General features: G+C 44.5%; 1 protein-coding gene across 31 annotated transcripts in view; it reads right to left on the bottom strand.

Moving 5' to 3' along the window:
• Window positions 1-382: 382 nt before the first annotated feature.
• The window catches only part of RBM47 (RNA binding motif protein 47), a 276,212-nt gene continuing 262,371 nt past the window's right edge, over window positions 383-14,223 (bottom strand). For 22 of the 31 annotated variants that reach the window (XM_086406030.1, XM_086406036.1, XM_086406028.1 and 19 more), the window contains 4 exons: window positions 12,329-13,488; window positions 11,272-11,478; window positions 8,087-8,286; window positions 383-3,174 (listed from right to left, as the gene is read on the bottom strand). In XM_086406030.1, the coding sequence (XP_086262156.1) occupies window positions 2,935-3,174; window positions 8,087-8,286; window positions 11,272-11,478; window positions 12,329-13,457 (1,776 nt within the window). In that variant the 5' untranslated portion in view covers window positions 13,458-13,488 and the 3' untranslated portion in view covers window positions 383-2,934. The remainder of the gene's footprint in view (window positions 3,175-8,086; window positions 8,287-11,271; window positions 11,479-12,328; window positions 13,489-14,223) is intronic. The other 9 variants (XM_086406052.1, XM_086406058.1, XM_086406059.1 and 6 more) reach the window with 1 other exon arrangement.

Below are 14,223 nucleotides of genomic sequence, written 5' to 3'. Positions count from 1 at the left end.
CCAGTACTTTCATGAGACCATCGAACAACTCAATGTCACATCAACTGAGTCCATGTATATATCTAAGTGTAAAACCCTTGGGATCATAAACAAACTTCAGCACTGAGAACAGTGACAGGCTTTGCCACATCCTACTCTGATCCAGATGCTAAGTAGTAGTTGAATGCTCAACTTTCTACCACCTGAACCCAAGGCTGAAAACACTGATAATTCACAATTTTTACTATGTACCTCAACTTCATTAATAATTCCAAATCAAAGATATGATTTTCTCCAGCCAGAAACAGTCAATTCCTTCTATGCTATAGGGTTTTTTTCTAATTTTGTTAGGGGAAAAAAAAAAGTGTATAAAGAAAACACAATTTAAAATAAGGTACTGAAATTGCTTTAAGAAAGTTTTATTTACTGCATACATCCTAAGAATGTATTGTAAATGAAGCAAGATCTAAATAAACTTAAAAGCTTTTCAAATACAAAGCACTAAAGATAACAACTAAACTGCCAGCATGTTTGAAAACAGAGAACTCGAAAGCTTTTTTTTTTTAAACATTTTTATACTTTGTTCTTAACCCTAAAAAAAAGTTCACATTTCAAGTTACAAACTTACCTCAGTAGTGTATATATGTGAAATGGTTTTGAAACAACAGGAACAGGCAGACCATAGGTAGGTGGGAGGCTCACTGATACTTAACTGGCTATGTCACCAACATTTATTTTTAAGGTAGTTTGGTAGTTGCCATGTTAAGACACCATTTTTTTCCTTTTTTTTTTTTTTTTTTTTCCATTTTTGCAAATAACTTACAGGCACATGTAAAATACAGTAAGATCCCTGGGTCAGTCTCATCCAGTGAACCTCTGTGCTAATTAACCCTTCACTGGAAGGAGAGTAAGAGAGCACTTCTTTCATACAAAGTCAAGGGATGGGGGCTGAACGCGAACTGCATTTGGTTGGATTACTCATTACGACGGATTTGAGTTTGGATGCAGCTCGCTGGGTGCATCATCAGAAAACATTGCACAATTACTTTCTGTCATTTAACAATGATGGAAAGGAAGGCTAGGAATGTTTAAAGGCCTTTGCAGGCACTCAATAATCTTATAGAATAGTTAAATAAATATTGCTTATATATAAAAAATTCATCCCACCCTAAGATGAGGGAAAAGAGAGCATCTGGGAATCTCTTAATTTAAAATGTAAAACAGAACTAAAACATCTGCTAAGGGCATGATCCTATTATCAATCCACAATAAGAATTCAGCCATCAGCAAAATTCAGTGAGTGGAAACATTTGATGGAATCTCTAATATGACATAAAAACACAACTATGTCCTTGCCATCTATTGCACACCTCACTTCCTTGTTAGAACCTTAAAAAAAAAATTCCAAGTTGATGTATTTCATAACGTAGATGACAATCTTTAACATTTTACTGTATTTTACATTCACTCTGCTAAACAAAAGCCTTTAAACAGGCACAAAACACTGCAACAATACATTTACTTCCTAATAAAACAAAACTGTTTAATAACATTGAAATAAAATGGTTTTGTTTTGCATTCAACTATATACCATGAATTTCTGCAACATAAAACAACTAAAAATGAGCATTAGGAGATATTTACAAACTATCTTTTACTCCTACAGGTCTCTCCTCCTCCTCCTGGCTGTGCACGCCCCAATTCAGTTCACTTGCCACATGCACAGCAACAACGGAGGGAGGCCCTGTTCAATAAACATATTTCCAACACCCCTGACAACCACAGACGTTGTGCATGAAACATGATAAGGCAACTAGAAGCATAACCGTCTGCTAACAAGAGCCTTTGGGGTCTTGTCTATAATAACATTCTCTGTCTCTACAAACTTAGACTTCAAAACAAATATAATAAAAGCATTAAGAAAGGAGTGAAGGTTTCATATTGGACAATTAAATAGCTATGCAAAGATGCCTTATGCAAACTATTAAAATCTTGTGCTTACACATACTCTGCTATTGAAAATAGCTCCCCAACCAAACCACAACCCTCCCTAAACAAAAACCCATACAAAACAAAAAACCCTAACAAAAAGAAGTATAAAAGCCATTAATGTTCTCTGTCAGAGTAATTAATTTGTCCTTGACTTGCCAAATATGAAGGTGGGTCTGGGGAAGGTTGGGGGCGGGGGAGGGTGAGTGGAGGGTAGTGGTGGGCGGCGGAGGGGACACATCTAAGAGCAAAGGCACGTGGACAATGAGTAGGGGCCCAGGACGAGGGCAGCAGGTGACAGCGCCTTCCAGTGTTTGGACTCAGAAGTGTGACAAGTCTTTTCAACATTGGCCTTAAGGAGAGGTCGAGCGTTTAAAGAACAGAACCATCATGAATAACACGTGGTTAACACCCGTCAACCCTTAATTCCAGCAGAATAGAGGTTTCACTCATTTTATAATTGCACTTTCCAGTATAACTTTTAAAATAATGTTTTCTGTAGTATTTTTAAAGCACTATTGTTTGTATCTTTAAATATTGAATATATTTTTCAAAATAGTTCCCTAGCTGCTCAAGTGTGCTTTTTTAATATATACTTGATATATTATTGAAGGTACTACAAAATAGAAATCTCTGGAGTGCAGAAGTTAAGAAAATAACCTTCATAACTGAAAATATATCCTTAAAAATACAAAAACAAAAACCTCTATACAAATGTACTACCACATACAAATTTTTAAGAGATGGTGTTTAAGGCACAAACCATTGCAAGTCTCTTAGAAATGTATGAACACAGGTCTGCTAAATTGAAAACAGTCTTAAAAAACTAGTGAAAACTTCATGTAATATAAAATATTCCAGTATGGTATTTGATAACATTCTTCGTGTTCAGGTTTCGTGTGTGCTAACCGAACACGGTCTTTCTTCATAAATAGTAAAGTGTTCCTTCAGTGGCGGCGGCGGGTCTCAGTAGGTCTGGTACACGTCGTGGATGGGCACCTGGATAGCAGCGGCGGGGAAGGCCTGAGGTATGTAGCCTGCGTATCCGCCGTACATGGCAGCGGCGGCCGCTGCATTCTTCTGTAGTGTGGCGATCGTGGCTGTGGCTGGAGCAGCAAATGGCACATAACTGGCTCCGTAGATCCCGGCAGTGGGAATTCTCTGAACATTTGGAGCCACCGTGTACACTGGAGTTATTGGGCGACCCTGAGGGGAGAGAGAGCATCCTTATTGATCACCTGTAGGTATCTAACCAGATAGGCGGAGACACCACCCTAATGGCAGAAAGCAAAGAGGAACTGAAGAGCCTCTTGATGAAGGTGAAACAGGAGTGAAAAAACTGGCTTAAAACTCAACATTCAGAAAACTAAGATCATGGCATCTGGTCCTATCACTTCATGGCAAATAGATGGAGAAACAATGCAAACAGTGAGAGACTTTATTTTCTTGGGCTCCAAAATCACTGCAGATGGTGACTGCAGCCAAGAAGTTAAAAGATGCTTGTTCCTTGGAAGAAAAGCTATGGCAAACCTAGACAGCATATTAAAAAGTAGAGACATCACTTGGCCAACAAAGGTCTGTATAGTCACAGCTTTGGTTTTTCCAGTAGTCATGTATGGATGTGAGTGCTGGACTATAAAGAAGGCTGAGCATCGAAGAATTGATGCTTTCAAACTGTGGTGCTGGAGAAAACTCTTTAGAGTTCCTTGGATAACAAGATCAAACCAGCCAATCCTAAAGGAAATCAGCCTTGAATAGTCACTGGAAGGACTGATGCTGAAGTGGAAGCTCCAACACTTATGGCCTCCCTGATGTGAAGAGCCAACTCACTGGAAAAGACCCTGATGCTGGGAAAGATTGAGGGCAGGAGGAGACGGGGCAACAGAGGATGAGATAGTTGGATGGCATCATTGACTCAATGGATATGAGTTTTAGCAAATTCAGGGAGATGGTAAAGGATAGGGAAGCCTGGTGTGCTTGGACATTATTGAGTTGGACATTATTGAGCGACAGAACAACAACAACCTATCCATTCATTCAACAACCCCATTCAATCATTCAACTCCCAGGGGTGAGGGAATGACAGAGAAACAAAAGTTTCCATTCTCAGGGCAGATGGACAGACAAGCAATAATCGTAAGGGACTGAGATAGGAGCCATTGAAGTGGAGTTGCATCCTCAAGGTACATTCAAATTCAACTGGTGACCATGACAGAACTGGAGTGTTTAGGGAAAGTTCAAATTCTCTGGAATCTTCTGCCCAGCATTCTACTCAATCAGCCTATGTACCAGAGCGAGCTAGAGATGGGAGTTGAGGTCTACCCTTTACTCAGTTGATTTCACTGTAATTATGAATAAGTATTTTCCCTAAAATACATGCCAGCTCCCTCAACTCATACCTAACTGAAGGAACATGGTGTATCAAGAATGGAGAGAAGCACAGTATATGACTTTATGGAACAAAGTACACAGCTCTCCCAAGGGCCAGCATCTTAAGCTGTGACCTAAAAAGACTGTGATCATACAGGATCTTCAACAAATGCATTTGCTTCAGCCATCGCCAACCTAAGATATGATACCACTAAATATACAGTTGCTGTGGAAGCTTAGAGAAGAAGCCAACAAACTTGAGGAGCAAGAGGAAGTGTCTCTGAAGTGGAAAATTCTGAGCTGGGTTTTGAAGGATAAGTGGGGCTTCCCTGGTGGCTCAGATGGTAAAGAATCTGCCTGCAATGCCAGAGACCTGGGTTCAATCCCTGGGTCAGTCAGATCCCTTGGAGAACAGAATGGCTACCCAACCCAGTGTTCTTGCCTGGAGAATTCTGTGGATAGAGGAGCCTTGTGGGCTATAGTCTGTGGGGTCACAAAGAGTTGGACAGGACTGAGCAGCTAACACTTTCACTTTCACTTGGATAAGGTGGGATTTCCACATGAGGAGGAAGTGGGGAAAGAGGAGCTATCTGAAGCTGCCTTACTGTAGATGCCACGCTGGCTCTGAAAGTCCAGATGGTTCCTTCCCTCCACTTGAGAGTGAAATATACTACATTTTCAGAACAAGTAGACAAGGAAGACTGTGGTTCAGTATTTTCCAAAATGTTTGCTACGGAGTTCATTCTGTGGACTGCTTAAGGGAAAAGGAGATTTTTGGTAAAACAAAACATACATTTATTTAACAAAACATCTTGTGTACCTTATGTTTCATAGAATGCCCTGTGGTACAAATAGTTCAGGATATGCAAAAGGGAGAAGTAGATTTAAAGAAATTATTTCTTCCTGGGTTTTATAAAGGAATTACTTATCATTCCTTTACAAAAATCTCCAAATTAGAGTCACAAAATTATGTTCAAAGAACTTCAGAATTGAAGAGTCATTTTTTTCAACTGTAATCCAAATAATATCCAAATGATAACAATAACAGAGATTACAGTCTGCTAGGCACTATTATGGAGAAGGCAATGGCACCCCACTCCAGTACTCTTGCCTGGGAAATCCCATGGACGGAGGGGCCTGGTAGGCTGCAGTCCATGGGGTCGCTAGGAGTCGGACACGACTGAGCAACTTCACTTTCACTTTTCACTTTCACGCATTTGAGAAGGAAATGGCAACCCACTCCAGTGTTCTTGCCTGGAGAATCCCAGGGACAGGGGAGCCTGGTGGGCTGCCGTCTCTGGGGTCGCACAGAGTTGGACATGACGGAAGCGACTTAGCAGCAGCAGCAGCAGGCACTATTCTAAGTGCCTTATTAAGTGACACTATTGAAACATCATCACAACCACCAATGAAGCTGGTGGATTGATTATACGGAGAAGCTTAGATGTTTTAAATGACTTGCACAAGGTGACACAGCTTTTAAACAATGGGATGTGTGAGTCTGGCACCTGTACATTTAGCCTTGCATTATCCTGCCTGCTACAATGCAGCCACAATGAACGTTAGTAACACTTTACAACCAAGGAGAGAAACTTTGGAACTGGGAAGACTGTGGTTCATAGCAGGACACAAGCTATCTTCTCCAAATCTGTGGACATCTCTTTAGTGACAAATGCACAAAGGAAAGGATCACCAGGAAGGTGACATCAGAGAGAAACCACTCCATGTACAACAGTGCAGCCCAACACCTGAGCTCAGGGCAGTGTGATGAGGTTGAGTTGAGTGTGGGGAGCTGGGGAGGAGGAGAGAAAAAGGCCTCAATTTCCCCTCCTCTCAAAAAAGGGATGGTTCTTGCTCTACCTATACCACTGACTTGCTGTGAAGATTGAGACATTTTGAGAAATAAACGTGAAAAAAGGACTGTCTACACATGCAAGCTTCTTTTTCTAATTGCCTGCAAAGGCTATATGAAATTTTGGATTTAAATGGCTACAAAGGAACATCTCTGAGCTCCTGCAAAACAGAGGAGGAAGATCGAAGGTGTTCCCCAGGAAGGTCACTGGGAACTGATGTGTGGTTTCACTCTGAACAGTGTTCTTTTTACCAATCCGTGGAGCTTAAAATGCTCCTTCCTCTGCTGCAGTTTGGCAGAGAACACAGAGGAGGTGGAGGACGGAACGTACCACAGAACCCAGGTCAAAGAACTCAAGGCAGGACAGACAGTACTCAGCTTTGAGGGACAGCAGCGGGGCCACACACTCAAAGAAGCCATTCCCACATTACAGAGGAAGTGGCTCCAGGCATTCTGCAGAATATACTGGAGGAGGGAACAACTGCCATAGGACTCTACTGATGATGACAGCACACTGAACAAATCCCAAGCCACAAGACCCCGACGCCAGCATCCGTACAGACTGATATAAGACAGAGACAGCCTGCAATCCAGAATGTAATCATGAAGCCTGCAATTTGGGCCCAGCCACAGCTGTGACCACTCAGCAAAGACCAAAGTTCACAAGTTTCCTAGTAAAGAGGAATTAGAACTAGCAGAATTCCACTAGGTAATGCTTGTAGGTTACTGTATGTATTTATAGTCAGGACACAGTAATAACTACCTTGTGAGTCATTTCCAACCCAAGACTACTGCTGGGGTTCACAGGCCTAGCTGTTTCAGCATTACTGAGGAGGTGGGACAAAATATGGATTCTAGAACCCCAGCCCAGTTCTGCTGAACTGGAGTCTTCTGGGGTTTAAATCTAAGAATCTCTGTTTTATAAACATGTCTCCTCGATAATTCTCATCCAGTTAGATACAAGACATCCCTGGCCTGAGTTTTTATGCTTATGGATTGATGAGGTGTTTGATATTCACTGCTTCACAAAGGATAGCTTCAAGATTATTTTTCTGTCTAGGAAAATGATATATGGTATAGATATTCCCTGTGTGCTACATATTGCAGAAACAAAGAAATATATATAAGATGTGGCTCTTGGTCTGGAAATACTTTAATTGGGGAGACAGAACATAGAACTTGACTGGTAGTCAAGCAGCCAATATGGAGATATATAGGACAGATGGTTTCCAAGGTGAGGTAGATGGAAAAGGTTCTAGAGAAAAAAACCAGATAGATGAGAACACTATGAGTAAAGGTGGGGAAGGAGGATGGAATGGTAAAACTGGATTGGGAGGAGAAATGGGAATAGCTGGATATGGTTGGGAGAGTTTTGTAAAGTTTCATAAATCTTTACAGACATTTCTGTCTCTCTACAGGCACTCACATATATATATGCATACGTATATACCTATGGATATACTCATAGAGAGGGATGGAGGGGAAGAAGAGGGGCAGAACTTTAAAAAACCTTTACTGAACTATAATCTGGAATGCAAAACTACAATCTGGCATGAACCCTGGGACTCCGTGTGTCACCTCTGTAACAATAAGTACATGAGTTAAAAATTATCCTATGTCATTAAAAAAAAATAGGATGTATAACGACACTGTGAGAAATTCCATATGTCATTTTTGCATATTGCTTCCTATCTTTAATACACTGGCAACTTTAGGATAGTACAATTCTTATCTAACATTTTCCTGTCCTGTCATGATTTATCTTACAAAAATATTTCTGTCACTCAGACCCATAGTTCTAGCAGAAAGCCAGGCACAGTGTCAGTGCTCCTGCAGAGTATTAAGTGAATCTGTGATACATGAGACCTCACACAAACACCGCAGCAAGAAGCCTACCTGGAAAGGCGGTGGCGTGGACACGGCAGGGATGACGGCAGCGGCGGCTGCGGCGGCCGCAGCAGCACTGGCTGGGTCGGGCTGCACAGCGATGGGGCTGATCATGTGCTCCATTGTGTGGATTTTACCATCTTCAATCATTTTAGGGGCCGGAGCTGCCTGAAACATGGAATATTGGGCGCCGATGGCAGGGATGGCCACTGCAAAAGAAGGAAAAGGGAAACACAGGTCAGTCACTTCCAGGCACTGAGGGAAGCGCCATCACTTCCTCAATACTTTTAAAAACAAGTTTAGCAGCCAGGGGCTCTGCCTGCAAACGAATGCTCTCTCACTACAGGTGCTACCCAAGAGGAAGAGAGGGGAGGTGGAGGTACCCTATATCCCGCTGGACTTTCAAAAGGAACCATGTGGGCAATGGGTGGGATCTCCCCACGGATCCTCAGGATACGCAAGCCTACAGTTAAGTTTTGCCCACATTTTCTACTGCTGCTAACAGAATTTAGAACAGAATAGCGTTTAGACTCGTATTTTTGAGGTCCTACAAAGCAAGAAAGGGCCTTGCAATTTTGAGAAAACAGGATCAGAATAACAAGTGAGAGCAGAGGGTTGAGGCCCAAGAGTGTGAGAAGAGCCTGCCAGTTCCTTATTACCTATCTTACTCAGTACCTGCCCCACTGCCCTTTTTCACTTTCACCACGTTTTAAAGAGCAGGTGCTATTGAGAGTTTCATTCTGAGAACTCAGAGGTCAGTGTATATCCTCCCCGACCTGCCAATGCAAAGACATGTTTCTGTGAATAAAGTTCAAAGGACTCATTTCAACCAGAGGATCAGACAGATCACAGTTTTCGAATGTCAATGTATGCTGCTGCTAAGTTGCTTCAGTCATGTCTGGCTCTTTGCGACCCTATGGACTGTACAGCCCGCCAGGCTCCTCTGTCCATGGGATTCTCCAGGCAAGAATACTGGAGTGGGTTGCCATGCCCTTCTCCAATGTATGATAAGGAGAGGTAAAAAGACCAAAAAAAAAAAAATAGCCCTGATTTGGGGGAGTTTGTGTGTGTGCTGCATGTTTTGAGGATGGTAAGAATATTGAAATGCATACAACAAAGTATACTTTCACTTATTTTTATTTTCCAACTGTAGGTAATTTCTTCGAATAAAAGCTGATTTGATATAAGTTAAAGAGAAATGCTTGCATGCTGTGTGCTCAGTCGCTTCATTTGTGTCTAACTTTTTGTGACTCTATGGACTGTAACCCACCCAGCTTCTCTGTCCATGAGATTCTCCGGGCAAGAATACTGGAGTGGGTTGCCCTCCTTCAGGGAATCTTCCCGACTCAGGGGTCAAATCCACGTCTCCTGCTTTGCAGGTAGATCCTTTACCAATGAACCACTGGGGAAGCCCAAAGAGAAATGACTGTAGGCTAAACAATGATACAGTCATTCAATAAAATATATCTAAAATCTAAACCAGATCTTTTACCTGCCTTTCTATCTATATGATCTTGTGCCTAGATACTTCACTATTGCCTGGTGTTCCTCCTAAAATACAGAATTCTAATTTTCTGAGTGAATCAGAAATAGAGGTCAAGGGGACAGGGTCTAGAAAGGGCTATAAGTTTGAGCTACATCTGAGTTGTACTAAGCAACTCTGGATTGTTCTGGCTACCAGCCACAGGAATTTCTACCCTACGCCTCAGAACACAATTACATGCTTAAAGATCTTTGAGTTCTTTTCTCTGGGCTTCCCTGGTGGCTCAGCTGGTAAAGAATTTGCCTGCAATGCAGGAAACCTGGGTTGGGAAGAGTCCCTGGAGAAGGGAAAGGTTACTCACTTCAGTATTCTGGCCTGGAGAATTCCATGGACAGTCCATGGGTTTTCAAAGAGTTGGACATGACTGAGCGACTTTTCTTTTCTCTAGTTAAATCTTAAACTACTGCCAATGGGAATACCTTTCCCAACAAGTAGAAGTGACAACTCCTGTATCCAGGCTCTGCTTTATGGAATTAGAGAGAAACAGGATCAGTTTTATATTGCTTGATGCATCAATGACATTTCCAAGGAAATCCAGTCTAAGGAGTCACTTAACTGCAGAAGTGGCAGAATTTTTTTCACAGGCATTAAAAAAAAAAAAAAAATCACTGGATTACTTCAAAAGGAAGCTCTACTGAGAAAAGGCCTTGTAAGCCCCTATGTGGCCAATGCCAACCTACACCCCCTATACACAGCTCCCTTGAAACCGTTTTAGCCAGGGGAAGGAGTACAGTCCTCAGCCAACACGAAGTCAGAGGAGCTGAGCTTCGAAGTGCGGATGCTCTCAAAGAGCTCTTCAACCTACCCTCCATGAGACTGGGAGAAGGTCTGGAGGACTATCATGATGGAATTTCCCATGTGTTTGGGTGCTTGTGTGGTGTGCGCACATAGGGAGTTTGTGCCGTGCTCACACTGTGCAGTTCAATAAAGCTCCCTGCAGCTTAGGATTAGAAAGAAGACCTGTCTCAGATGACTGACGAGCATTAACAACGTTGGAAAACTGGTTTGTGGGGCCTGGAGGGTGGAAGCAAAGTTCAAGGTCCTTGGCTTCAACTACGTGAGTGCCCCTACCCTCAATCTACTGATCCAGCAAGAGGCGGAAATGAGAGCTGGGAATTAGCTGCAGAAAGTTTCTCTGCTGCCTTACTCCCAGGTGTTCTGGTTGGTTAAGACCACGACAAGGCACAGCAGCATTATTTGCTCCTGAAGGGGAATTTCCCAACAACTCTCACAACTGGCAAAGAGTTGCACCTTCTGGCTTCTGATGACTGGGGTCAAAATAGGCTTGAGTAAGGAACAGAAAGCTGTTAGCTGGTAGAAGATATAGAAGAGCCTCACATTTTTCTACCTCCGCACCCCTCGCCCCAACCTCCCTAATTGAGAACCTACCTAATTGAGAAAAAGTCTAACAACTGGTGACAGCCATTTGGGAAACCCACTATAAGAAAGTTTGACTTGAACATGGTCAAAATTAGACCATCCCCCAAGTTCTAGATAAGAAGGCCCAGGAGGCCACAATCCTTGCCTAATCTCCGCCTGCCTTTGAGAAGAGGAACCCATGTACAGATGAAAGTGCCGAGGAAGTCACTTCAAAGAGAGAGAGTTGGGGTTCAGGCTGAATACATGCATTCTCACTCTGGTTTATACTGACCTGTACCAGGCTTAATGGCAACTGGATTGACGGCAGAGATTTCCAAATTCGGTACAAGTTCATATCCTTTTTCTTGCTGTTTTCCTTTTCCTTCATGATATCGGCTATATATACCACGGCCAGCAGAATATCCCCCAAGGTAGGAACCCCTGGGGCCCGGGGCTCTGTTGCCAGCTGCACCTCGACCCCGGCCTCTTATGCTGCCTGCTTATAATAACAACACAAAAAATGATGAGCTACCAACAGCAACAGTACAGGAGGTGGATCTTAACCCAAGGTTCTTGGCACTTCGGTATCTGTCCTGGCTCTAAGCTGCAGGTGGCTACACCTCTGCTCTTTAGTGAGCTCGGAAGATGCTTCAGACTTTCTGGCTCCAGCCTAGATGCATCCTAAGATGTCTGCTTAGTACACAAGATGAACTTGAAGGGTGAGTTCCTAGGATTGTAACTGCCACTCCAATAAATAAAAATTTTCTAAGACGGTCACAAAACTAGATGTAGAAGGGGAACTGCTAGTTCATCTTCCTCATTTTAGGCGTGAGAAAACAGGCTTCGGGAGCTTAAAGGGGCTGACTAAAGTCACAGAGCCAGTTAATCAGATGGCAGGACCCAGAACCCAAGTATTTTGCTTTCCAGTGTAATGCCTGCTTTCAGTACAGGCTAGTCAGTGACTAAGAACAACAAAACAACACAAACAAACCCAACAATACTGTGCCCCCTACTCCCCAACATTCTAAAGGTTTAATTTCACAAGCAGGCTTTAACCTAAGAACCTTGCCGTCTAGCCCCACATTGGATAAAGGCCCTGGGAAAACGCAAGAAAACGCAAGAAGAGCTTGCATGCTTCACATGATGGGTAATGTTACCTCACGCTGTATATATGAACCATCTACATTTTCTTGATGCTGTAGAAGTGACTGACTGCCCCAACGAGGGTGAGTAGGAAGGGTCGCCGTCCACCAGCTCAGTAAATGACAGCCACCACCTCCCAAATGGCATCCATCTGGCAGATGCGTCTCCCCGACTCCCACCCACGCAGGCGAGGAACCCCCACTAACCTTTCACGAAGTAGTCCCTGTTGGGCCCGATGAGCGCATTGTAGGGGTAGCCATAGTAGGCTAGCGTGTAGGGGTCACAGGAATACACGTAGCTGGGCTGCTGCACCACTGCTGCCTCGGCTGCGCCGCCACCCTTGGCTGCCTTCTGGTAGCGGGAGTACTGCTCCTTGTCCACGGGCTTGGCCAGCGTCACCTCGAGGCACGAGCCCTCCAGCTCGGTGCCGTTGAGGTTGTTCATGGCGTGCACGGCGTCCTCGCGGCTGGCGAAGTGCACGAAGGCATAGTCGCGGATCTTCTTGACGCGCTCCACGCAGCCCGGGTTGAACTGGCCGAAGCTCTTCTTGATGGTGTCCTCGGTGGTCTCGATCATGAGGTTCCGCACGTAGAGGATCTTCACGGTCTCCATCACATCCTCGTCCACGTCGATCTCGGGCTCGGCCCAGTCCACAGCGATCTGGTGGCCCCACAGCTGGATGCGGCCGGGCATGAGCTTGCGGCGCGCCATGGCGGCGGCGCGGTGGCTCTCGTACTCCACGAAGGCGAAGCCGCGATTCTTCATCTTGTCGGCCGCGCTGGCGTAGACGATCACGTCGAGCACGCCCTCTGTGACCTTGGCGATCTCCTCCAGGATCTCCTCGCGCTTCTTCATCTTGGGGATGCCCCCGATGAAGAGGCGGCAGTTGTCGACGCTGCAGCACACGCCCAGCAGGCGTCCGGGGCGGATCTCATAGTTGTTGAGCTCGCGCACGGCGCGCTTGGCCTCGTTCTTGTGGCAGTACATGACGAAGGCGTAGCCGCGGTTCTTGCCGTCGAAGTCCATCATGAGGCGCAGCTCGTAGATGCGGCCCACAGTCTCGAACACTGGCACCAGCTCGTCCTCGTACACATCGCGGGGGATCTTGCCCACGAAGACCTCGCAGCCGCGCTGCGGGTGTGGGCCCTCCCAGCCGGGCGGCGGGCCACCGTACTTGCGCTGCCCATTCTCCTGCACCATGCTGTAGCCCGTGCGCTCCATCAGCGCCAGCAGCGCCGCCTCATTGGGCGCGCCCGCCACGCCCTCGGGCACCTTGGCAGAGGACCCGGTGGCGGAGTCGCTGCTCATGGCTGCGGTGGAATCCTCTGCGGTCATAATGTCAAAGGCATCCACGGCCGGTGGAGACCTGGGGAAGGCAGGAGAGAGAGGATGAGCCTACAATCTACACCAAGTTGAGCCACAACTTAACTACAATTTTTTTCCTTCTTTTTCTCCTCTTTTTTTTTCTTAAAGCCATCCAAGACTCACGCTTAACTATCGGGTGGTTAAATGAGAAATAAGATGGGGACTTCTCTGGATGAGCGGCAGCTCTAAAATAGTCTAAATTAGGCAAGTTGTTTTGCAGGAAAAACCAGAAGTGACTCAGGAAAAAAAAAATCAGAAGGAGCAGGTACTTCCGCCTAATCAGTACCCCCAACAGCTTTGAAGCATAGAGAACCTGCTGTCACTGTGGGTGCAAATCTCATGTTCCTGAGGCAGTTGGCAACATCTTTTGCTTAATTCCTGCACTGTCAACTCAGATTGATTTCCTTTTAGTTATAGTATTTTACCCCCTTTATTTCTTTGGCAGACAAAGTCTGCTTTCTTTGCTTTCTTTTTAAAGAGGCTTTTTCATTTAGGAATGGAAAGAGGGCAGTGTATTTATATTGTTAAGGAAAAAACTGAGGAGGTGTTGTAGAAGATACAGAACTGTGTGCTGAAGCTTTTTACAGGGAAGAAATGGAATATCCACAATAACGAAGGACTTGCTCGAAGAACTGTGTGAAGAGCTGGTAAGTCTGACTTTTACACTGTCACTCCTTGTCAGCAATTATGAACCATTCATGGATTTGGAATCAGTGCACAAAGAGCTAGATTAGGT

The sequence above is a fragment of the Bos grunniens genome, chromosome 6 (genome assembly GCF_055505025.1).
Source record: "Bos grunniens cultivar Pamir isolate PY7600 chromosome 6, Bosgru_T2T1.0, whole genome shotgun sequence".
Taxonomy (NCBI): domain Eukaryota; kingdom Metazoa; phylum Chordata; class Mammalia; order Artiodactyla; family Bovidae; genus Bos; species Bos grunniens.
This window is presented reverse-complemented; position numbering and strand designations above follow the sequence as displayed.